Source organism: Salmo salar, chromosome ssa12 (genome assembly GCF_905237065.1).
Source record: "Salmo salar chromosome ssa12, Ssal_v3.1, whole genome shotgun sequence".
Classification (NCBI taxonomy): domain Eukaryota; kingdom Metazoa; phylum Chordata; class Actinopteri; order Salmoniformes; family Salmonidae; genus Salmo; species Salmo salar.
The window spans coordinates 91,792,100-91,817,989 of NC_059453.1; the positions used below are offsets into that span (position 1 = coordinate 91,792,100).

Below are 25,890 nucleotides of genomic sequence, written 5' to 3' on the forward strand. Positions count from 1 at the left end.
CCCGTGATGCTCTGACCACTGCTCTGTTACCCAGCACTGGAACCCGTGATGCTCAGACCACTGCTCTGTTACCCAGCACTGGGACCCGTGATGCTCAGACCACTGCTCTGTTACCCAGCACTGGGACCCGTGATGCTCTGACCACTGCTCTGTTACCCAGCACTGGAACCCGTGATGCTCAGACCACTGCTCTGTTACCCAGCACTGGGACCCGTGATGCTCAGACCACTGCTCTGTTGCCCAGCACTGGGACCCGTGATGCTCTGACCACTGCTCTGTTGTCCAGCACTGGAACCCGTGATGCTCTGACCACTGCTCTGTTGCCCAGCACTGGGACCCGTGATGCTCTGACCACTGCGCTACGCTCTAGCAAGCCGTGAGATTGAATATTTGATGATACTTGATGGTATGAGGTCTGTTGGTTTGCAGAGCCTTCTCCAAACCATAGTCCTAACCTTAACCACTCAAAATTAATGACTTAACTTTTAACCTTTGAGTTGTTTGTGTTTTAACCCTGTAACCACGCGGAATTAACCCTGTAGCCACGCGGAATTAACCCTGTAGCCACGCGGGGTTAATGGCTACAGGCATTAACCCTGTAGCCACGCGCAATTAACCCTGTAGCCACGCGGAATTAACCCTGTAGCCACGTGGAATTAACCCTGTAGCCACGCGGAATTAACCCTGTAGCCACGCGGAATTAACCCTGTAGCCACGCGGAATTAACCCTGTAGCCACGCGGAATTAACCCTGTAACCACGCGGAATTAACCCTGTAGCCACGCGGAATTAACCCTGTAACCACGCGGAATTAACCCTGTAGCCACGCGGAATTAACCCTGTAGCCACGCGAATTAACCCTGTAGCCACGTGGAATTAACCCTGTAACCACGCGGAATTAATCCATCAAAAATAGACATTCATCCATAATATGTCACATTTCTAAGGGAAACTATGAGATCTGGTTGCACTAAAAGGCACACACACACATACTTGAGTTTAAACACACACACACACACACACACACACACACACACACACACACACACACACACACACACACACACACACACACACACACACACACACACACACACACACACACACACACACACACACACACACACACACACACACACACACACAGTATATCTCCCCTAATGTGGTCTGCCCTCTTCATGATCCACTGACCCCCACCAGGTGAGGAGGTTCCTGAGCTGGATCTGTTGAGTCCCGGGGCTGTGCCGGTTGAGTGTCTGATACCCAGAGAAGATAGCCTGGGTCGACTCCTCAGAGAAGACAGTTCCTCTTCCAGTCTGAGTCGATTCCCCAGAGAAGACAGTTCCTCTTCCATAGTGATTAGGATCTCAGAGGAGGAGAGACAGAAGTACGAGGAGGAAATACGCAAACTCTACAAACAGCTGGATGACAAGGTCAGGGTTCAGACACACAATGAAACTTGCTAGTGAAGTTTGTGTTTGATGTAACATAAATGGAGTGTGTTTGTCTCTGATGGAGATGCATGATGAACAATTTGACCCATAAGGCTCCTCTGTACAACATACCTGTTTTTTTTTGTGTGTGTGTGTGTGTGTGTGTGTGTGTGTGTGTGTGTGTGTGTGTGTGTGTGTGTGTGTGTGTGTGTGTACACAGGACGATGAGATCAACCAGCAGAGTCAGCTGGTAGAGAAGCTGAAGGAACAGATGCTGGACCAGGAAGAGGTAGAAGACATTCTTTATTTCCTCATCTATCTTCCTCTGTCTCTCAACAGTATCTTCCTCTGTCTTCCTCGATCCCTCCAGAGGAAGAGGTACAGTAGAAGACATTGTCTTTATTTCCTCTTTTACCCAATCTATCTTACTCTATATCTCCCTCTCTATCTTTCTCTCTCTCTTCCTTCCTTCCTCTCTATCTCCCTCTCTCTGTTCTCTCTCTCTCTCTCTCTCTTCCTTCCTTCCTTCCTCTCTCTCTCTCTCTCTCTCTCTCTCTCTCTCTCTCTCTCTCTCTCTCTCTCTCTCTCTCTCTCTCTCTCTCTCTCCTTCCCTCTCTCTCTCTCAATTCAATTCAATTCAAGGGGCTTTATTGGCATGGGAAACATATGTTAACATTGCCAAAGCAAATGAAGTAGATAATATACAAAAGTGAAATAAACAATACAAATTTACAGTAAACATTACACTCACAGAAGTTCCAAAAGAATAAAGACATTACAAATGTCATATTACGTCTATATACAGTGTTGTAACGATGTACAAATGGTTAAAGTACAAAAGGGAAAATAAATAAGCATAAATATGTGTTGTATTTACAATGGTGTTTGTTCTTCACTGGTTGACCTTTTCTTGTGGTATTTCACCCAGTAGATATGGGAGTTTATCAAAATTGGGTTTGTTTTCAAATTCTTTGTGGGTCTGTGTAATCTGAGGGAAATATGTGTCTCTAACATGGTCAGACATTGGGCAGGACGTTAGGAAGTGCAGCTCAGTTTCCACCTCATATTGTGGGCATGTGGGCACGTAGCCTGTCTTCTCTTGAGAGCCAGGTCTGCCTACGGCGACCTTTCTCAATAGCAAGGCTATGCTCACTGAGTCTGTACATAGTCAAAGCTTTCCTTAATGTTTGGTCAGTCACAGTGGTCAGGTGTTCTGCCACTGTGTACTCTCTGTTTAGGACCAAATAGCATTCTAGTTTGTCTGTTTTTTTGATAATTCTTTCCAATGTTTTTGTTTTTTTCATGATTTTGTTTGGTCTAATTGTGTTGCTGTCCTGGGGCTCTGTGGGGTCTGTTTGGGTTTGTGAACAGAGCCCCAGGACCAGCTTGCTAAGGGGGCTCTTCTCCAAGTTCATCTCTCTTAATGTGATGGCTTTGTTATGGAAGGTTTGGGAATCGCTTCCTTTAAGGTGGTTGTAGAATTGAACAGCTCTTTTCTGGATTAGCGGGTATCGGCCTTGTTCTGCTCTGCATGTATTATTTGGTGTTTTACGTTGTACACGGAGGATATTTTTGCAGAATTCTGCATGCAGAGTCTCAATTTGGTGTTTGTCCCATTTTGTGATTTCTTGGTTGGTGAGCGGAACCCAGACCTCACAACCATAAAGGGCAACTGATTCAAGTATTTTTAGACAGATCCTAATTGATATGTCGAATTCTATGTTATTTTTGATGCCATAGAAGGCCCTTCTTGCCTTGTCTCTCAGATCGTTCACAGCTTTGTGAATGTTACCTGTGGTGCTGATGTTTAGGCCGAGGTATGTATTGTTCTTTGTGTGCTCTAAGGCAACGGTGTCTAGATGGAATTTGGTCCTGGGAACTGGACCTTTTCTGGAACACCATTATTTTGGTCTTACAGAGATTTACTGTCAGGGCCCAGGTCTGCCAGAATATGTGCAGAAGATCTAGGTGCTGCTGTAGGCCCTCCTTGGTTGGTGACAGACCAACCAAGGTCTGTCTCTATCTCCCCCCCCCTCTCTCTCTCTCTCTCTCTCTCTCCCTCTATATATCTTTCTATCTCTACCCCTCTCTCTCTGTCTCTCTCCCTCTCTATATCTTTCTCTCTCTACCTCTCTCTCTCTATATATATATATATATCTTTCTCTCTCTCCCTCTATATTTCTTTCTCTCTATCTATTTCCCTCTCTCTATCTTCCTCGCTCTCTCTCTTCCTCGCTCTCTCTCCCTCTCTCTCTCTCTCCCTCTCTCTCTCCCTCTCTATCTCCCTCTATCTATCTCCTTCTCTCTCTCTATCTCTCTCCTTCTATATATCTCCCTCTCTCTATTTTTCTCGCCATCTCTATCTCCCTCTCTCTCTCTCCCTCTCTATATCTTTCTATCTCTACCCCTCTCTCTCTGTCTCTCTCCCTCTCTATATCTTTCTCTCTCTACCTCTCTCTCTATATATATATATATCTTTCTCTCTCTCCCTCTATATTTCTTTCTCTCTATCTATTTCCCTCTCTCTATCTTCCTCGCTCTCTCTCTTCCTCGCTCTCTCTCTCTCTCTCTCTCTCTCTCTCTCCCTATCTCCCTCTATCTATCTCCTTCTCTCTCTCTATCTCTCTCCTTCTATATATCTCCCTCTCTCTATTTTTCTCGCCATCTCTATCTCCCTCTCTCTATCTATCTATCTTCCTCCCTCTCTCTCTCTATCTATCTCCCTCTCTCTAAGTTGGCCATTTTATGACCGTTGTAAATACCTGCAGGAACTCTCTCTGTTCCACTCTGCAGAAATGGAAGTTAAAAATCCCTTTGTTACAACAGAGAGAGAATTTGTAGTACTGTGACATCCAAGATTGGATAATGAAACAATATTTCTGTAATCCAAACATTTGGAATGGTCTGTGGGTATTTTCCTTTATTTAACTAGGCAAGTCAGTTAAGAACAAATTCTTATTTTCAATGACGGCCTAGGAACAGTGGGTTAACTGCCTTGTTCAGGGGCAGAACGACAGATTTGTACTCAGGGATTCAAACTTGCAACCTTTCGGTTACTAGCCCAACACCCTAACCACTAGGCTACCCTGCCACCCCATTTAAAGAACAATCCTGTGGAATTCATTACGATTTGGTGATGTCATTACAGACTGTAGACAACATAACTGTATCTCTGAAAGTGTAAATTTCCCAGTTGTCAGGTTTACTTCTAAATGTTGTGCAATTTATAGGATTAAATATGATACTATTTGTGAGAAGATGAAATGTGATGTTAGCCTTCTAAATGAGTAAATAAAAAATCATATAAAAGTTCTACCCAGTCAGTGACTACGCCCACGTGAGCACAGATATTATGTAGACATACATAAAACCCCTCGTGAAGAATTAACATATCAGACCAAGCAGGTGGACGGTGTTGAACCGGACTTCACGAATGATTAGACTCTACCAGACCAGAAAAAACATGGAGCTGCACGTTGAAATGGTAGGAATTTAAATCTCTAGAGACCAGTACATTGCCGGGTTGCTACGGGCGTGGAAAATGGTTCTAGCTCTACATTAGACCAGCGTGACAGACAGCGTTAGATCTGAAAGGTACGAAATGGTTAGAAACTCTGAAGAAGAAGAAGAAGAAGACTAAACAGGAACATTCAGCTGTTTAAGTACTTTAGTCTAGTAAACTCTACAGAGAACCACCGGGTGGTACTCTGAAAGATCCATTCTAACGAACACTTCCTCTGGAAGAACCGGTTTAACAGACACTCCGAGACAGAGAAGGTACAGCTACAAAGGACAAAGTGACCTCTGGTGGACAACCAGAGATTTACACAACAAGAGACTTTCTATCGAATTACTCCCCGTAGATGGATCGAGTATTTTCAACAGAGACAGCAAAGACATACACACGTAAATATGTACATTGCAATTCTTTCGATTGAGCAGCCGTTCATGTGCAAAGTATTTGCATTTCCATGAGCATAGTTATCAGCTGTACGATAGTGGAATTCCTTTGTCTCTCCCTTTCTCTCTCTTTTGAGTCTGCCATTTTGTGTAACAAGCCGTCATATCGGTTTAGTCCACTAGGGACTTTTCATTGCATAGTAATCAATGTGTAAGCTATCCTGTTTGTGTGTTTATGTAATTCTGTGTGATTATTTAGTTAGTTAGTAAATATATAATTAAGCCAAATTGTATATTGCTGATTCATAATTTATGCTAGGGTTTGTGCAGATATCCGACATTCAGAATGAGACTGATAAGGTAAATAAGAATTAATGACTTGACTGTAACTGATGTAAGAGATATTTTTTATATCTTTAGAGTTTAGTCGGGAGATAGTAACTCGTTAAATAACTTTGTGGTGCCCCAGATTACTACTTAATTAATTGTTATATGATTAATTTAATTGCGTAATAATTGAACATGGTATGTCATTATTTTATAAAATAACAAACACATTAATGATATTCACCACACCACACTCTCCCAGGTTGTAATGAATACTCAGGGAGAAAAAGGTGTAGATTCACGCGCAGTGTGCGGCAGATGTTTATTAAGCCTTCACAGAAGGCAGGAATCGTGGTCACAGGCAGGTAATGGTCAAACACAGGTAGGCAGTCAAAAAACAAACAATACCTCACAACCATACAAACAGAAATCACTGAACTAAACAGGGAGCTGAAGAGACCAGGTGAGAAACGAAAACAGGTGAAATCAATAAACAAAAATGAAAGACAGGGCTACGTTCCAGAACACAAAGTAACAGGGCTACGTTCCAGAACAAAGAAACAGGGCTACGTTCTAGAACACAAAGAAACAGGGCTACGTTCCTGAACACAAAGAAACAGGGCTACGTTCCAGAACACAAAGAAACAGGGCTACGTTCCAGAACACAAAGAAACAGGGCTACGTTCCAGAACACAAAGAAACAGGGCTACGTTCTAGAACACAAAGAAACAGGGCTACGTTCTAGAACACAAAGAAACAGGGCTACGTTCCAGAACACAAAGAAACAGGGCTACGTTCCAGAAAACAAAGAAACAGGGCTCCGTTCCAGAACACAAAGAAACAGGGCTACGTTCTAGAACACAAAGAAACAGGGCTACGTTCCAGAACACAAAGAAACAGGGCTACGTTCCAGAACACAAAGAAGCAGGGCTACATTCCAGAACACAAAGAAACAGGGCTACGTTCCAAAACACAAAGAAACAGGACTACGTTCCAGAACACAAAGAAACAGGGCTACGTTCCAGAACACAAAGAAACAGGGCTACGTTCCAGAACACAAAGAAACAGGGCTACGTTCTAGAACGCAAAGAAACAGGGCTACGTTCCAGAACGCAAAGAAACAGGACTACGTTCTAGAACGCAAAGAAACAGGGCTACGTTCCAGAACACAAAGAAACAGGGCTGCGTTCCAGAACACAAAGAAACAGGGCTACGTTCCAGAACACAAAGAAACAGGGCTACGTTCCAGAACACAAAGAAACAGGGCTACGTTCCAGAACACAAAGAAACAGGGCTACGTTCCAGAACACAAAGAAACAGGGCTACGTTCCAGAACACAAAGAAACAGGGCTACGTTCTAGAACACAAAGAAACAGGGCTACGTTCTAGAACACAAAGAAACAGGGCTACGTTCCAGAACACAAAGAAACAGGGCTACGTTCTAGAACACAAAGAAACAGGGCTACGTTCCAGAACACAAAGAAACAGTGCTACGTTCCAGAACACAAAGAAACAGGGCTACGTTCTAGAACACAAAGAAACAGGGCTACGTTCTAGAACACAAAGAAACAGGGCTACGTTCCAGAACACAAAGAAACAGGGCTACGTTCTAGAACACAAAGAAACAGGGCTACGTTCCAGAACACAAAGAAACAGGGCTACGTTCCAGAACACAAAGAAACAGGGCTACGTTCCAGAACACAAAGAAACAGTGCTACGTTCCAGAACACAAAGAAACAGTGCTACGTTCCAGAACACAAAGAAACAGGGCTACGTTCCAGAACACAAAGAAACAGTGCTACGTTCCAGAACACAAAGAAACAGGGCTACGTTCCAGAACACAAAGAAAAAGAACACAAGAAAAGCAGAACAGAACCTTACACAGCTCCTTGCCTCGTCCCGTGGGGACAGTGAGAAGGTGTCTGGGGACCTGGGTTTTGTCTGACGGGGCTGTTTGTTTCTCTGTTTCTCTCCCAGCTCCTTGCCTCGTCCCGTGGAGACAGTGAGAAGGTGGCTGGGGACCTTGGCAGACTGCAGATGGAGAGTGAGGTTGCCAAGGCGGAGGTCAGGGAGGTTCTGCAGGCTTTGGAGGAGCTGGCTGTTAACTATGATCAGAAGAGCCAGGAGGTAGAGGACAAGAGTCTGCAGAACAAACTACTGGCTGAGGAACTGGCCAAGAAAATGGTAGGCTTTACCTCTATACCTTTATTCCCTGTGAAAATAATCTATAAAAAAATCCATCCACCCATCCATCTGTTCATCCATCCATCGATATCCATCCATCCATCCATCCATCTATCCATATCCATCCATCCATCCATCCGTCCATCCATCCATCCGTCCATCCATCCATATCCTTCCGTCCATCCATCCATCCATATCCATCCATCCATCCAGCCATCCCTCCATCCATCCATCCATATCCATCCATCCATTCAGCCAGCCATCCATCCATTTGTTCATCCATCCATATCCATCCATCCATCCATCCATCCATGCATCCATCCATCCATCCATATCCATCCATCCATCCATCCATATCCATCTGTCCATCCATCCATCCATCCTTCCGTCCATTCGTTCATTCCATCCATCCATCCATCCATATCCATCCGTCCATCCATATCCATCCGTCCATCCGTCCATTCATTCATTCGTTCATTCATTCATTCATCCATCTGTCCATCCATTCATCCATTCATCCCATTCATTCATTCATTCATCCATCCATATCCATCCGTCCATCCATTCATTCATTCGTTCATCCGTCCATCCATCCATCATCCATCCATTAATTCGTTCATTCATTTATTTTCATTCATCCATCCATCCGTCCATCCATTCATTTGTTCATTCGTTCATCCGTCCATCCATCCATTCATCCATCATCCATTCATTCATTCATTCATTCATTCATTCATCCATCCATCTTCATTCATCCATCCATAGCCATCTATCCATCCGTCCATTCGTTCATTCGTCCATCCGTCCATCCATCCATCCATCCATCCATCCATCCATCCATCCATCCATCCATATCCATCCATCTGTCCATCCGTCCATTCATTCATTCGTTCATTCGTCCATCCATCCGTCCATCCGTCCATCTGTCCATCTGTCCATCCGTCCATTCGTTCATTCGTTCATTCGTCCATCCGTCCATTCATTCATTCATTCATTCATTCATTCATTCATTCATTCATCTTCATTCATCCATCCATCCATCTTCATTCATCCATTCATCCATCCATCCATCCATCCATCCATCCATCCATCCATATCCGTTCGTTCGTCCATCCGTCCGTCCGTCCATCCATCCATCCATCCATCCATATATCTATTGGTCATTCTATGGTAGCTGTCTGTGCTCCCTCTGTGCTCCCTCTCTGCTCCCTCTGTGCTCCCTCTGTGCTCCCTCTCTGCTCCCTCTGTGCTTCCTCTGTGCTCCCTCCCTCCCCTCCTTTACTCCTTTGGTGGGTGTGTGTATGTGGGTGGTTTTGGAGAAATGAAAAATAAAAATAATTTCTTCTTCTCCTCCTTTTCTTCTTCTTCTTCTTCTTCTTCTTCTTCTTCTTCTTCTTCTTCTTCTTCTTCTTCTTCTTCTCTCCCCCCAGGCACACCTGATGCGTATCGAGGCGGAGTTGTGTCGTCTACAGGAAGTGAGCGGTCATCAGAGGAAACGCATCGCTGAGGTTCTTAACGGCCTGATGAGGGACCTTTCTGAGTTCAGCGCTATCGTGGGCAACAAGGACATCAAACTGGTCAGTACCATACTTTACTTTAGCTGTAAACATATGGCTTCTGACTTCAATTAACTGTTACTACTTGATCGTCGATTCTTGAAATGTAATACTTTACTTTTACAACAAGAACATCAAACTGGTACGTCTTCTGTCACCAAGGTTACGGCATGTACGCCCATATTCAAAAAGAGCAGGACTGCTGATCTATGACGCTGATCTAGAAGAGCTGTATTCTGGGACACGCTCTCCTAGAAGGCTGGAGGTGGAGGCTAGGTCCCCCTGTCCATGTCTCTATTTCATTATGATCTGAAAGTCAAAACAGATGTCCTGAGACTCTTTGTCAACACAGGCCCTTTCATGACTTCATCTTTTTTCTAGTTAGAAAAACATTACCTTGAAGTTTCGTTTTCAAAGGCTGTCAGCGGAGGAACATCATACCAGATGTCAGAGAGAGCAGAGTTCTCTGTCAACAACAACACTGTTATCATATTTAGATTGTTATTGGTGTGTTTGCATTCTCCGTCGCGCTTCGTTTCGGTGATGTCATCTGCTAAATTACTGTTAACATAATAGATGTGTTTTTACAAATGTTTTACCTATCCCTCCCCTTTTATCTCCCTCTCTCTCAATTACATTTCAATTCAATGTCAATTCAAGGGGCTTTATTGGCATGGGAAACATCTGTTTACATTGCCAAAGCAAGTGAAGTAGATAATATACAAAAGTGAAATAAACTATTAAAATTGACAGTAAACATTACACTCACAAAAGTTCCAAAAGAATAGACATTTCAAATGTCATACTATTTCTGTATACAGTGTTGTAATGTGCAAATAGTTAAAGTGCAAAAGGGAAATTAAATAAACATAAATATGGGTTGTATTTACAATGGTGTTTGTTCTTCACTGGTTGCCCTTTTCTTGTGGCAACAGGTCACAAATCTTACTGCTGTGATTGTGCACTGTGGTATTTCACCCAGTAGACATGGGAGTTTATCAAAATTAGGTTTGTTTTTGAATTCTTTGTGGGTCTGTGTAATCTGAGGGAAAAATGTGTCTCTAATATGGTCATACATTTGGCAGGAGATTAGGAAGTGCAGCTCAGTTTCCACCTCATTTTGTGGGCATGTGTGCGCATAGCCTGTCTTTTCTTGAGAGCCAGATCTGCCTACGGCGACCTTTCTCAATAGCAAGGCTATGCTCACTGAGTCTGTACATTGTCAAATCTTTCCTTAATGTTTGGTTCAGTCACAGTGGTCAGGTATTCTGCCACTGTGTACTCTCTGTTTAGGGCCAAATAGCATTCTAGTTTGCTCTGTTTTATTGTTAATTCTTTCCAATGTGTCAAGTAATTATCTTTTTGTTTTCTAATGTTTTGTTTGAGTCTAATTGATTTGCTGTCCTATTTGTTTGGCTCTGTGGGGTCTGTTTGTGTTTGTGAACAGAGCCCCAGGACCAGCTTGCTTAGTGGACTCTTCTCCAAGTTCATCTCTCTGTAGGTGATGGCTTTGTTATGGAAGGTTTGGGAATCGCTTCCTTTTAGGTGGTTGTAGAATTTAACGTCTCTTTTCTGGATTTTGATCATTAGCGGGTATCGGCCTAATTCTGCTCTGCATGCATTATTTGGTGTTTTATGTTGTACACAGAGGATATTTTTGCAGAATTCTGCATGCAGAGTCTCAATTTGGTGTTTGTCTCATTTTGTAAATTCTTGGTTGGTGAGCGGACCCCAGACCTCACAACCATACAGGGCAATGGGTTCTATAACCGATTCAAATATTTTTAGCCAGATCCTAATTGGTATGTCAAATTTGATGTTCCTTTTGATGACATAGAAGGCCGTTCACAGCTTTGTGGAAGTTACCTGTGGTGCTGATGTTTAGGCCGAGGTATGTTTAGTTTTTTGTGTGCTCTAGGGCAACGGTGTCTAGATGGAATTTGTATTTGTGGTCCTGGCAACTGGACCTTTTTGTGTGTTTTTTGCCAGTTTTAACCACACACTTGTTGTTTGTGTACATGGATTTTATAATGTCGTATGTTTTTCCCTCCACACCACTTTCCATCAAGCAGACCCTCATGCCATATTGAGTCAAAAGCTTTTTTGAAATCAACAAAGCATGAGAAGGCTTTTCCTTTGTTTTGGTTTGTTTGTCAATTAGGGTGTGTAGCGTGAATATGTGGTTTGTCGTACTGTAAAATTTTGACATTTGCTCAGTACATTGTTTTCACTGAGGAAATGTACGAGTCTGCTGTAAATAATAATGCAGAGGATTTTCCCAAGGTTGCTGTTGATGCATATCCCACAGTAGTTATTGGGGTCAAATTTGTCTCCACTTTTGTGGATTGGGGTGTTCAGTCCTTTGTTCCAAATATTGGGAAAGATGACAGATCTAAGCATGATGTTAAAGAGTTTAAGTATAGCCAATTGGAATTTGTGGTCTGTATATTTGATCATTTCATTGAGGATACCATCAACACCTCAGGCCTTTTTTGGTTGGAGGGTTTATATTTTGTCCTGTAGTTCATTCATTGATGGAAAAATGGCGCCGACAGAGATGGTCACCTCGAGTCCTTACTTCCCTAGGAAGTATATCGTTTTTTTTATGCATTATTTCTTAGATTGTTATCCCAGGAAATCTTAAGTCTTTTGGATATAAGAGTGACGTCAACTTACCAACATTACGACCAGGAATACGACTTTCCCGAAGCGGATCCTGTTTGGACCACCACCCAGGACAATGGATCTAATCGCAGAAGCCAATCCAAAACAACAGCGCCGCAGAAGGGGCAGACGGAGCTGGCTCCGTAGATGTGCACATCGCCCACCGCTTATGAGTATATTACTCACCCATGTCTCTTGATAAAAAGGTAGATGAAATTTGAGCATGGGTTTCCTTCCAGAGAGACATCAGAGATTGTAACATTCTCTGTTTCACGGAAACATTGGCTCTCTCGAGATATGTTGTCGGAATAGGTTCAGCCACCGGGCTTCTCCATGCATCGCGCCAACAGAGATAAACACCTCTCTGGGAGAAATTAAGGGCGGGGGTGTATGCTTCATGATTAACGACTCATGGTGTAATCATAACAACATACAGGAACTCAAGTCCTTCTGCTCACCCGACCTAGAATTCCTTACAATCAAATGCCGGCCATATTACCTCCCAAGAGAAATGTCGTCAGTTATCGTCACAGCTGTGTACATTCCCCCTCATGCAGACATCACGACGGCCCTCAAGGAACTTCACTGGACTCTATGTAAACTGGAAACCATATATCCTGAGGCTGCATTTATTGTAGCTGGGGATTCTAACAAAGCAAATTTGAGACCAAGGCTACCTAAATTCTATCAGTATATTGATTGCAGTACTCGGGAGGGTAATACACTCGATCACTGTTACTCTAACTTCTGCGATGCAAACAAAGCCCTCCCCCGCCCTCCCTTCGGCAAATCCAACCATGACCCCATCTTGATCCTACTGTCTTATAGGCAGAAACTCAAACAGGATGTACCAGTGACTAGAACCATTCAACGCTGGTTTGACCAATCGAAATCCACGCTTCAAGATTGTTTTGATCACGTGGACTGGGATATTCCGGTCAGCCTCTGAAAACAACATCGATCTATCCGCTGACTCGGTGAGTGAGTTTATAAAGAAGAGCGTTGGAGATCTTGTACCCACTGTGACTATTAAACCCTACCCTAACCAGAAACCGTGGATGGATGGCAACATTCACGCAAAACTGAAAGTGCGAACCACCGCATTTAACCATGAAAAGAGGTCTGGGAATACGTCTGAATATAAACAGTGTAGTTATTCTCTCTGCAAGGCAATCAAACAAGTGAAATGCTGGTACAGGGACAAAGTGGAGTCGCAATTCAACGGCTCAGACACTCGCTCCATATCCCAGTCTGCTGTCCCCACATGCTTTAAGATGGTCACCATTGTTCCAGTACACAATAAGGCAAACATAACTGAACTAAATGACTACTGCCCTGTAGCACTCACTTCTGTCATCATGAAGTGCTTTGAGAGGCTAATCAAGGATCATATCGCCTCCACCTTACCGGCCACCCTAGACCCACTTCAGTTTGCATACCGCCCCAACAGATCCACAGACGATGCAATCGCCATCACACTGCACACTGCCCTATCCCATCTGGACAAGAGGAATACATATGTAAGAATGCTGTTCATTGACTACAGCTCAGCATTCAACACCATAGTACCCTCCAAGCTCATCATCAAGCTGGAGGCCCTGGGTCTCAACCCCACCCTGTGCAAATGGGTCCTGGACTTTCTGATGGGCCACCCCCAGGTGGTGAAAATAGGAAACAATATATCCACTTCGCTGACCCTCAACACTGGGGGCCCTACAAGGGTGCGTGCTCAGCCCCTTCCTGTGCTCCCTGTTCACCCACGACTGTGTGGCCATGCACGACTCCAACTCAATCATCAAGTTTGCAGATGACACAACAGTAGCGGGCTTGATTACCAACAACGATGAGACAGCCTACAGGGAGGAGGTGAGGGCACTTGGCGTGTGGTGTCAGGAAAACAACCTCTGCACTCAACGTCAACAAAACAAAGGAGATGATCTTGGACTTCAGGAAACAGCAGAGAAGCACCCCCCCATCCACATCGAAGGGACAGCAGTGGAGAAGGTGGAAAGTTTTAAGTTCCTCGGCGTACACATCACAGACAAACTGAAATGGTCCACCCACACAGACAGTGTGGTGAAGAATGCGCAATAGTGCCTCTTCAACCTCAGGAGGCTGAAGAATTTTGGCTTGTCACCCAAAACCCTGACAAACTTTTACAGATGCACAAACGAGAGCATCCTGTTGGGCTGTATCACAGCCTGGTACAGCAATTGCACTGCCCTCAACCACAAGGCTCTCCAGAGGGTGCTGCGGTCTGCACAACGCATCACCGGGGGCAAAATACCTGCCCTCCATGACACCTACAGCACCCGATGTCACACGAAGGCCATAAAGACCTTCAAGGACAACAACCACCCGAGCCACTACCTGTTCACCCCACTATCATCCAGAAGGCGAGGTCAGTACAGGTGCATCAAAACTGGGACCGAGAGACTGAAAAACAGCTTCTATCTCAAGGCCATCAGACTGCTAAACAGCAATCACTAACTCAGAGAGGCTGCTGCCTACATTGAGACCCAATCACTGTCCACTTTAATAAATGGATCACTAGTCACTTTAAACCTTACCTCCAGCTGGGTTATTTTATACTTCATTTCAAAGAGGGAGTAGTGCTCTGTACTGGGAGGTTGACTTTCCGCTTGGGGTTGCTCATCTGTGGGGTTGGTTAATGAAGAGGTCTGGTCTGACACGCTCGGGGTGGGGGTGTCTTTCTCAAGAGAGAGCTTATCCTGCTGAGCTGTCTCTTTGATTATGTGAAAGTTTGAAACTGTTTGGGCTACTGAAACTGTAGCGCTACTGTTCCAGCCTTGTACAGGTTGACATTGGCTGACTCAGAGTCTTCGTTGACTAATATCCTGAGTTTCCACCCATCGCTAATACCCCCCCCCCCTCTTAACAGAGGGGTACTGTGTTAATATAGCACTGAGCCACGCCAGGGGATGGTCTGTGTGGAAGATTAAGTTCCTTATGTTCCCATTTTTATAATAGTCAGCAAAAAGTATCTCTTGATTTCACAAAAAGAGCTTATTTTTTTACTCTTTCCGTTCCTTCTCATTTTGACATCCAGAGGGTGCTGTGTCGTAATGACCTCTGAACAGAGAGGGGGGGGGCACTTCAAAGGCCTCTGCATTTGGGTGGGGGAGGCTGTGAAAGTCTTCTGCCATTGTTGGGCTCAATGGCTTTGACATCTCTCACTTCACACCTCAGTGCTAATTGAAGTTGCTGTTAGATCTGTTCTGTCCTAGCAAGCTTGGCATTTAGTCCTTATCAAATAATATATATAATTATAATGTAATTTTTTTACTTAGCTATAAAAGTATCTTCAGAATAAACATTATTCACTCAGTTCCAGGATAGGTGGTGTTTTCAGGTTTCCATTGTTTGTTTGCCAGAGCATTTGCTATATCACTTGGAAATAATAATTTTGGAAGTAGGAATCTTTCCAGGTAATTTTGTCCAAAATCATGTTGTAGGTTTGGAGTTTTGATTTGGAGTAAAGGTTATGTTGTGGAGGGTAGTATCCTGTATATGTCCTTGCCAAAATATAACATTTTTGTAAAAACATGCTGAAAAATGCGGGAGCTCATCTGCTCGTCTGTTCTCTCTCTCAATTCAATTTCAATTCAATTCAAATCAAATACACATCTTTGAATAAACTATTAAAGACTACCAGACCCCACTGGATTCTCCAATTATATTGAATGAACTACAGGACAAAATACAAACCCTCCAACCCAGAAAAGCCTGTGGTGTTGATGGTATCCTTAATGAAAGTATAAAATATACAGACCACAAATTCCAATTGGCTAAAGTCTTTAACATCTTCCTTAGCACTGGCATCTTCCCTAATATTTGGAACTGTCACGCTGGTATGATGAGATTCGGGAGACAAGTGCAGGAATGCGTAATAGGATTTTTCATTAAGCCTCAAATTACGGCGTGCCGTGTAAAAGCACGAGGACGAAGACCAAACACGTACACAAAAACACATGGTTAAAACCCAAACAAAAGAGTGATGCAGCTGCCGAAGTTGCGTCGTCGTCGGACGGACCAGTTGTGGCAGCGTCGGACGGGCCAGTTGTGGCAGCGTCGGACGGGCCAGTTGTGGCAGCGTCGGACGGCCAGTTGTGGCTGCTGAAGTGATTTCGTCGAACGAACCCGTTGTGGCGGCGCCGGACGGACCAGTTGCAGCGTCGTCGGACGGGCCATTCCCGCTGTCTCCCTTAATGGTCGATTATTCTGTCACGCTGGCATGAAGCCCCAAATTACAGCGTGCCGTGTAAAGGCACAGGGACGAAGACCAAACAAACACGTAACAAAACACAGGTTTGAAACCCAAACAAAAGAGCGAGGAGTACCTCGAATAAATACACACGGGACGAGACCCGTAATCATCTGCGCAATCCACAAGGGTACGAAAGCCCAAAACACACAGCACAGGTACTCACACGCACCAACGGACATTGTAACAATAATCGACCCCCCAATGGAAACCAAAGGGCACTTATCTACAAATACTAATCAGTGGGAATAGAGGACAGGTGTGCGTGATGAACGTTCCGGAGTGATCCATGACAGGAACCAAGGACTGATCACCCCAATCCCCAAAGGGGAGACAAATTGATCTGGTGCTTCTGTCACCAACCAAGGAGGGCCTACAGCAGCACCTAGATCTTCTGCACAGATTCTGTCAGACCTGGGCCCTGACAGTAAATCTCAGTAAGACAAAAATAATGGTGTCCCAAAAAAGGTCCAGTTGCCAGGACCACAAATACAAATTCCATCTAGACACCGTTGCCCTAGAGCACACAAAGAACAATACATACCTCGACCTAAACATCAGCACCACAGGTAACTTCCACAAAGCTGTGAACGAGCTGAGAGACTAGGCAAGAAGGGCCTTCCATGCCATCAAAAGGAACATAAAATTCGACATACCAATTAGGATCTGGCAAAAAATATTTTAATCAGTTATAGAACCCATTGCCCTTTATGGCTTGGAGGTCTGGGGTCTGCTCATCAACCAAGAATTTACAAAATGGGACAAACACCAAATTGAGACTCTGCATGCAGAATTCTGCATAATACCTGACCTCTGTGACTGACTCAAACTTAAGGAAAGCTTTGACTATGTACAGACTCAGTGAGCATTGCCTTGCTATTGAAAATGTCCGCCGAAGGCAGTCCTGGCTCTCAATAGGAGACAGGCTATGTGCAAACTGCCCACAAAATGAGGTGGAAACTGAGCTACACTTCCTAACCTCCTGCCAAATGTCAGACCATATTAGAGACACATATTTCCTCAGATTACACAGACCCACAAAGAATTAGAAAACAAACCCAATTTTGATAAACTCCTATATCTATTGGGTGAAATACCACAGTGTGCCATCACAGCAGCAAGATTTGTGACCTGTTGTCACAAGAAAAGGTCAACCAGTGATGAACAAACACCATTGTTTATTTTCCCTTTTGTACTTTAACTATTTGCACATCGATACAACACTGTATATAGACATATAAATAACATTTGAAATGTCTTTATTCTTTTGGAACTTCTGTGAGTGTAATGTTCATTTTTAAATGTTTATTTCACTTTTGTTAATTATCTATTACACTTGCTTTGGCAATGTTAACATTTGTTTTCCATGCCAATAAAGCATTAGAGAGCATTTAGAATTTAGAGAGCAAGAGAGAGAGAGAGAGAGCGAGAGAGATGGATGCTCTCTCTCCAGCTCTCTCTCTCTCTCTCTCTCTCTCTCTCTCTCTCTCTCTCTCTCTTTTTCTCTGTCCCCACTCTCTGTCTCTCAAATTCAAAAGGTCATTATTGCCATGGAGAGTCTAGCCATGTATGTTGCTAATGCAAACATACAGGAACATATTGAACCAATGAAAATGGTCATCTTTCCCTGTCCTCCCCTCCTAGCCGATGGAGATAACGGGGGCGATCGAGGAGGAGTTTACAGTAGCTCGTCTCTACATCAGTAAGATTAAGTCAGAGGTCAAGTCCATGATGAGACGCTGCCGTCAGCTAGAGAACCTACAGATGGAGTGTCATAGGAAGATGGAGGAGACAGGAAGAGAGCTGTCCTCTTGCCAACTACTCATCTCACAGGTGACTGAACATGATTACCAATAGTACATTTTAGTATGCACAAGGGGTAGGGCAAGTGGATACTTTACAGAGAGAGAGAGAAGGGGGGGGAGAGAGAGAGAGAGAGAGAGAGAGAGAGAGAGAGAGAGAGAGAGAGAGAGAGAGAGAGAGAGAGAGAGAGAGAGACTAAATGTTAGTGGGTATAGAAGGCTGAGTGTACACTTCAGTTTATTGTGGAGAGTCATTTGAAGTGGAAAGCTAATTTACACTGATGCCAAATGTGTGGAAGTTATTTTGCGGTTGATTCCCATTGGTCCCAACATTGGTACTAACATTGGTCCCAACATTGGTACTAACATTGGTCCCAACATTGGTACTAACATTGGTACTAACATTGTGTGTGTGTGTGCAGCATGAGGTGAAGATCCACTCCCTGACAGAGTACATTCAGAACGTAGAGCAGAAGAAGAGACAGCTGGAGGAGAACGTTGACTCTCTGACTGAAGAACTGTACAAACTGCAGGCCCAAGGTATAACAATACAGTACAATACACTATAACCCTCAAAAGCAACTCTGGACCTCGAAGCCAGTCCCACTGCATTTTTTTCATTGTTCCCCTCTAATCGGGGACTGAATTAGACCTGGGACATCAGGTGGGTGAAATGAATTATCGGGTAGAACATAAAACCAGCAGGCTCCGGACCTCGTAGGGTCAGAGTTTTAATACCCCTGCTCTATAACAACACAGGATAACTATGACTCTCTGATTGAAGAACTGACCAAACTCCAGGCACAAGGTAAAACTCCTGCTCCTACCAACACAACACACCAGAGCCTTACAGAAAAACACACGATATAACAGCCTAAAACACACTATACACTCTGACAACAGGATAACCATGACTCTCTGAGGAGCTGTGAGGAGCTGGCTAACCTCCAGGTGCAAGGTAAAACTACTGGCCCATGGTACCTGGCTCAATGACTCACACTACAAAAGTGTAGCACAGTGTGACCAGCAAAGGTGAAATTAGGGGTGGCATGCACCACAAAAATCTGAGACGGCACAAAGTACGTGAGGCTGACTGGGGGTGGTCCGGAGGAGGGTTCGACCCACCCCCGTCCATTAATTGGAGAATTTAGCATTTTTCAAACACCTGAAACAGCTTCTTCCTGTAATCTATTCATTATGATTTTTTTTTTATGTAAAAAAATATGTCTATTTTTCTGCATATTTAAGCATATCTCTTGAGCTGTCTGTATCCTCCTAGCTGTTTTTTTTAATTATTTTTTAAAGAAAATAATAATGCTGGCATGCCAGCTAAGATAGTTAGACATGCTAGCTACTCTAACTTGATTGATATCCTGAAATGGCTTCTGGGTATCTAGTTATGAGTTTGGGAACCTATCTGGGCTAGCTAAAGCCAACTTCAAAAAACATTTATATAATTTTTTTTATAAAAATGACAAATCTGAGGTGGCATGTGCTCCTGTGCTCCTGTGCTACCTCAGGTTGAAATTACCAACTTTGTAGGCGCACACTAAAATGCAGTGTGTGTGTGTGTGTGTGTGTGTGTGTGTGTGTGTGTGTGTGTGTGTGTGTGTGTGTGTGTGTGTGTGTGTGTGTGTGTGTGTGTGTGTGTGTGTGTGGGTGTGTGTGTGTGTGTGTGTGTGTGTGTGTGTGTGTGTGTGTGTGTGTGTGTTTCAGAGAGCATGTCAGCGGGGACAAAGGGAGCGAATCAGACAGACGTTGAGGAGTCTGCTGATGTCAAGGTAACCTGGTTACAGCCTGTGGGGCGGGGGGGGGGGTCCCGTTTATCACAGAGACTTATTGTTAATGTGAGTGTGTGTTTTCCCCTGTCTTTCTCCCTATCTCAGAGGGCTCCAGAGCAACAGATGGAGGCTCACCGTGAGACGCACCACAAGCAGCTGGGACATCTCCGAGACGACATCAACGAGAAACAGAAGATCATTGACGACCTCACTGAGTCAGTACCTCTCTCTCCTCTCTCATCTCCCTTTCACTGAGTCAGTACCTCTCTCTCCTCTCTCCTCTCCCTTTCACTGAGTCAGTACCTCTCTCCCCCTCGCTCATCTCCCTTTCACTGAGTCAGTACCTCTCTCCTCTCTCCTCTCCCTTTCACTGAGTCAGTTCCTCTCTCCTCTCCCTTTCACTGAGTCAGTACCTCTCTCCCCCTCGCTCATCTCCCTTTCACTGAGTCAGTACCTCTCTCCTCTCTCCTCTCCCTTTCACTGAGTCAGTACCTCTCTCTCCTCTCTCATCTCCCTTTCACTGAGTCAGTACCTCTCTCTCCTCTCTCCTCTCCCTTTCACTGAGTCAGTACCTCTCTCCCCCTCGCTCATCTCCCTTTCACTGAGTCAGTACCTCTCTCCCCCTCGCTCATCTCCCTTTCACTGAGTCAGTACCTCTCTCCCCCTCTCTCCTCTCCCTTTCACTGAGTCAGTACCTCTCTCCCCCTCTCTCCTCTCCCTTTCACTGAGTCAGTACCTCTCTCCTCTCCCTTTCACCGAGTCAGTACCTCTCTCCTCTCCTTTTCACTTAGTCAGTACCTTCCTCTCCTTCTCTCTCCTCTTCTTCTTACCCTTCATCTCCCTCTTGTTGTAATTCTATGCTATATTTCAGTGTCACCTGGCACCAGCATCTGTAACATCTTTGTGTAATCTTTGCACCCAGAACCAAATCTCTGCTGTCTGATTAATCTCTGCTGTCAAAAAGAGAGTGTGACAACCTCACTGAGTCAGTACCCTCATGATATCTGCCATCTATCAGACACTTTTATCCAAAGCAACTTACAGTTAGTTATACATGTATAAATGTTTTGTATGGGTGGCCCCAGCGGGAATCGAACCCACAATCATGCTCTACCAACTGAGCCAGACAGGACCATCCCTCTCATTGCCATCCACTACCCTGCTCTCCTTGTCATATTGTGTCATGCTGTGCATCCATACTGCAGTGTGGGTCCCAATCCGTACTGCAGAGTGGTTCCCAATCCGTACTGCAGAGTGGGTCCCAATCCATACTGCAGAGTGGGTCCCAATCCATACTGCAGTGTGGGTCCCAATCCGTACTGCAGAATGGGTCCCAATCCGTACTGCAGAGTGGTTCCCAATCCGTACTGCAGAGTGGTTCCCAATCCGTACTGCAGAGTGGGTCCCAATCCATACTGCAGAGTGGGTCCCAATCCATACTGCAGAGTGGGTCCCAATCCGTACTGCAGAGTGGGTCCCAATCCGTACTGCAGAATGGGTCCCAATCCGTACTGCAGAATGGGTCCCAATCCGTACTGCAGTGTGGGTCCCAATCCATACTGCAGAGTGGTTCCCAATCCGTACTGCAGTGTGGGTTCCAATCCGTACTGCAGAGTGGGTCCCAATCCGTACTGCAGTGCAGTTCTCTCCCTCATTCCCCCTCCCTCTTCATTTCCCACTCTCTGTCTCTCCCATCATCTCCCTCATTGTAATTCTACCTACCCTACCTCCCAGCATACAGTAGACTCCATCTGTACATGGCAGCAAACATTGGGCATAAAACGGTCTCTATAGTTACCCTGTTGTCTATTAACACCAGACTGTCTCTATAGTTACCCTGTTGTCTATTAACACCAGACTGTCTCTATAGTTACCCTGTTGTCTATTAACACCAGACTGTCTCTATAGTTACCCTGTTGTCTATTAACACCAGACTGTCTCTATAGTTACCCTGTTGTCTGTCTCTATAGTTACCCTGTTGTCTGTCTCTATAGTTACCCTGTTGTCTATTAACATCAGACCGTCTCTATAGTTACCCTGTTGTCTGTCTCTATAGTTACCCTGTTGACTGTCTCTATAGTTACCTTGTTGTCTGTCTCTATAGTTACCCTGTTGTCTATTAACATCAGACCGTCTCTATAGTTACCCTGTTGTCTATTAACACCAGACTGTCTCTATAGTTACCCTGTTGTCCATTAACACCAGACTGTCTCTATAGTTACCCTGTTGTCTATTAACACCAGACTGTCTCTATAGTTACCCTGTTGACTGTCTCTATAGTTACCCTGTTGTCTATTAACACCAGACCGTCTCTATAGTTACCCTGTTGTCTATTAACACCAGACTGTCTCTATAGTTACCCTGTTGTCTATTAACACCAGACTGTCTCTATAGTTACCCTGTTGTCTGTCTCTATAGTTACCCTGTTGTCTATTAACACCAGACTGTCTCTATAGTTACCCTGTTGTCTGTCTCTATAGTTACCCTGTTGTCTATTAACACCAGACTGTCTCTATAGTTACCCTGTTGTCTGTCTCTATAGTTACCCTGTTGTCTATTAACACCAGACCGTCTCTATAGTTACCCTGTTGTCTATTAACACCAGACTGTCTCTGTAGTTACCCTGTTGACGGTCTCTATAGTTACCCTGTTGTCTATTAACACCAGACTGTCTCTATAGTTACCCTGTTGTCTATTAACACCAGACTGTCTCTATAGTTACCCTGTTGTCTATTAACACCAGACTGTCTCTATAGTTACCCTGTTGTCTGTCTCTATAGTTACCCTGTTGTCTGTCTCTATAGTTACCCTGTTGACTGTCTCTATAGTTACCCTGTTGTCTGTCTCTATCGTTACCCTGTTGACTGTCTCTATAGTTACCCTGTTGTCTATTAACATCAGACCGTCTCTATAGTTACCCTGTTGTCTATTAACACCAGACTGTCTCTATAGTTACCCTGTTGTCTATTAACACCAGACCGTCTCTATAGTTACCCTGTTGTCTATTAACACCAGACTGTCTCTATAGTTACCCTGTTGACTGTCTCTATAGTTACCCTGTTGTCTATTAACACCAGACTGTCTCTATAGTTACCCTGTTGTCTATTAACACCAGACTGTCTCTATAGTTACCCTGTTGTCTATTAACACCAGACTGTCTCTATAGTTACCCTGTTGTCTGTCTCTATAGTTACCCTGTTGTCTGTCTCTATAGTTACCCTGTTGTCTGTCTCTATAGTTACCCTGTTGACTGTCTTTATAGTTACCCTGTTGTCTGTCTCTATAGTTACCCTGTTGACTGTCTCTATAGTTACCCTGTTGACTGTCTCTATAGTTACCCTGTTGTCTGTCTCTATAGTTACCCTGTTGACTGTCTCTATAGTTACCCTGTTGTCTGTCTCTATAGTTACCCTGTTGTCTATTAACATCAGACCGTCTCTATAGTTACCCTGTTGTCTATTAACACCAGACTGTCTCTATAGTTACCCTGTTGTCTGTCTCTCTCTAGTCATAACTATCGTCTTCATCTGGAGTTGGAGCATTTGAGGAGCGACTTTGACCGTCTCATGAGACAGGAGCACCACAAGAGCCTGCAACTGGAAGAGCTGACGTTAGTCTCACACACACACACACACACACACACACACACACACACACACACACACACACACACACACACACACACACACACACACACACACACACACACACACACACACACACACACACACACACACACGTCACCAAGTTAAATAACCAAACATGCACTGGAAGCACAACTAGAATACAAATGGTGTAATTTATTAGGGAGATTTGCACAGTGTGGGAAAGGGGGGGATATTCAGCAACCAGTCCACAATCCGTTCTCGTTGTTCGTTCTGTTCTCCAGGGGTAAACCTAAAACTCGGGTCCTCAGCCAAACTGGTTTGGTCCACCGTGGGGGTAAACCTAAAACTCGGGTCCTCAGCCAAACTGGTTTGGTCCACAGTGGGGATAATCCTAAAACTCGGGTCCTCAGCCAAACTGGTTTGGTCCACAGTGGGGATAATCCTAAAACTCGGGTCCTCAGCCAAACTGGTTCGGTCCACAGTGGGGGTAAACCTAAAACTCGGGTCCTCAGTCAAACTGGTTTGGTACACAGTGGGGGTAAACCTAAAACTCGGGTCCTCAGCCAAACTGGTTTGGTCCACAGTGGGGATAATCCTAAAACTCGGGTCCTCAGCCAAACTGGTTTGGTCCACAGTGGGGATAATCCTAAAACTCGGGTCCTCAGCCAAACTGGTTCGGTCCACAGTGGGGGTAAACCTAAAACTCGGGTCCTCAGTCAAACTGGTTTGGTACACAGTGGGGGTAAACCTAAAACTCGGGTCCTCAGCCAAACCGGTTCGGTACACAGTGGGGGTAAACCTAAAACTCGGGTCCTCAGCCAAACTGGTTTGGTACACAGTGGGGGTAATCAGACAGTCCAGGTCACAACGGGCAATCACACAGATAATTCTCTCTCTTCTCACACTCTCCATAACACAGGTTTCCCTCTCAGTCCTCTCCCTGTTTGTGCAGCTCGCTTCCTCTATTATCCCCAAGCACTCCATGGCTTTATGATCCACAGCCTCGCCTCGTTGGGGACGGAACTCCTTATAAGGCTCGGGGGTGTAGCCAGCGGGCTGCAAGATATCTCCCTTCAATCACCACTCCCCTCACCTCTCCCTGCCATCTGCCACAACACACACACACACACACACACACACACACACACACACACACACACACACACACACACACACACACACACACACACACACACACACACACACACACACACACACACACACACACACACACTCGCACATACACCGTCTCATGAGTCAGAGCACCACAACAGCCGGAGTCCCAAACCGCTTCCTAGTCACTACCCTTCACCCTTAACTTCATTGGTATAGGGGGCAGCATTGGGAAGTTTGGATGAAAAGCGGAGAGGAGGTATTTGGACATAAAGATGAACTTTATCGAACAAAACAAACATTTATTGTCTAACATGGAGACCTGGGAGTGCCATCAGATGAAGATCATCAAAGGTAAATGATTTATTTTAACGCTATTTCTGATTTTTGTGACACCTCTCCTTCTTTGGAAAATGGCTGTATGGTTTTTGTGGCTAGGCGCTGACCTAACATAATCGCATGGTGTGATTTCACCGTAAAGCCTTTTAGAAATCGGACACTGTGGCTGGATTAATGAGAAGTTTATCTTTAAAATGGTGTATAACACTTATATGTTTGAGGAATTGTAATTCTGAGATTTCTGTTGTTTGAATTTGGCGCCCTGCAATTTCACTGGCTGTTGGCAAGGTGGCACACATCACTTAGCTTGTTGCAGACGATTAGCTGGGAGCAATGGCTCCTTCATTGTGAAAACGCCTCTCAAGTCAAACCCTCTTAAACTTTGGATGTTTGCAGAGCATCCACCATATTATTAATCTACCATATTATTGATCTACCATATTATTATTCCACCATGTTATTATTCTACCATGTTATTATTCTACCATGTTATTATTCTACCATATTATTAATCTACCATATTATTAATCCACCATATTATTGATCTACCATATTATTATTCCACCTTGTTAGTATTCCACTATATTATTATTCCACCATATTATTTTTCCACCATGTTATTATTCCACCACCGTGTTATTATTCTACCATATTATTATTCTACCATATTATTAATCCACCATATTATTATTCCACCATATTATTATTATTATTCCACCATATTATTCGTTTTATTATTCCTCCATATTATTGTTATTATTATTATTATTATTATTATTATTATTTCATATCATCATTATTCCACCATATAATTAGTATTATTATTACACCATATAATTAGTATTATTATTACACCATATAATAAGTATCATTATTACACCATATAATTAGTATCATTA

The 25,890-nt window shown here is 44.1% G+C and overlaps 1 protein-coding gene across 1 annotated transcript in view; it reads left to right on the forward strand.

Annotated features, from left to right (window-relative positions):
- Positions 1–25,890, forward strand: part of LOC106566150 (kinesin heavy chain) — a 130,141-nt gene that overhangs the window by 90,351 nt on the left and 13,900 nt on the right. Inside the window, exons 12-20 of the mRNA XM_045691941.1 lie at positions 1,208–1,432; positions 1,653–1,721; positions 7,637–7,843; positions 9,274–9,420; positions 17,993–18,181; positions 18,573–18,690; positions 19,867–19,931; positions 20,037–20,146; positions 23,440–23,541. Coding sequence (XP_045547897.1) covers positions 1,208–1,432; positions 1,653–1,721; positions 7,637–7,843; positions 9,274–9,420; positions 17,993–18,181; positions 18,573–18,690; positions 19,867–19,931; positions 20,037–20,146; positions 23,440–23,541 — 1,232 coding nt within the window. The remainder of the gene's footprint in view (positions 1–1,207; positions 1,433–1,652; positions 1,722–7,636; positions 7,844–9,273; positions 9,421–17,992; positions 18,182–18,572; positions 18,691–19,866; positions 19,932–20,036; positions 20,147–23,439; positions 23,542–25,890) is intronic.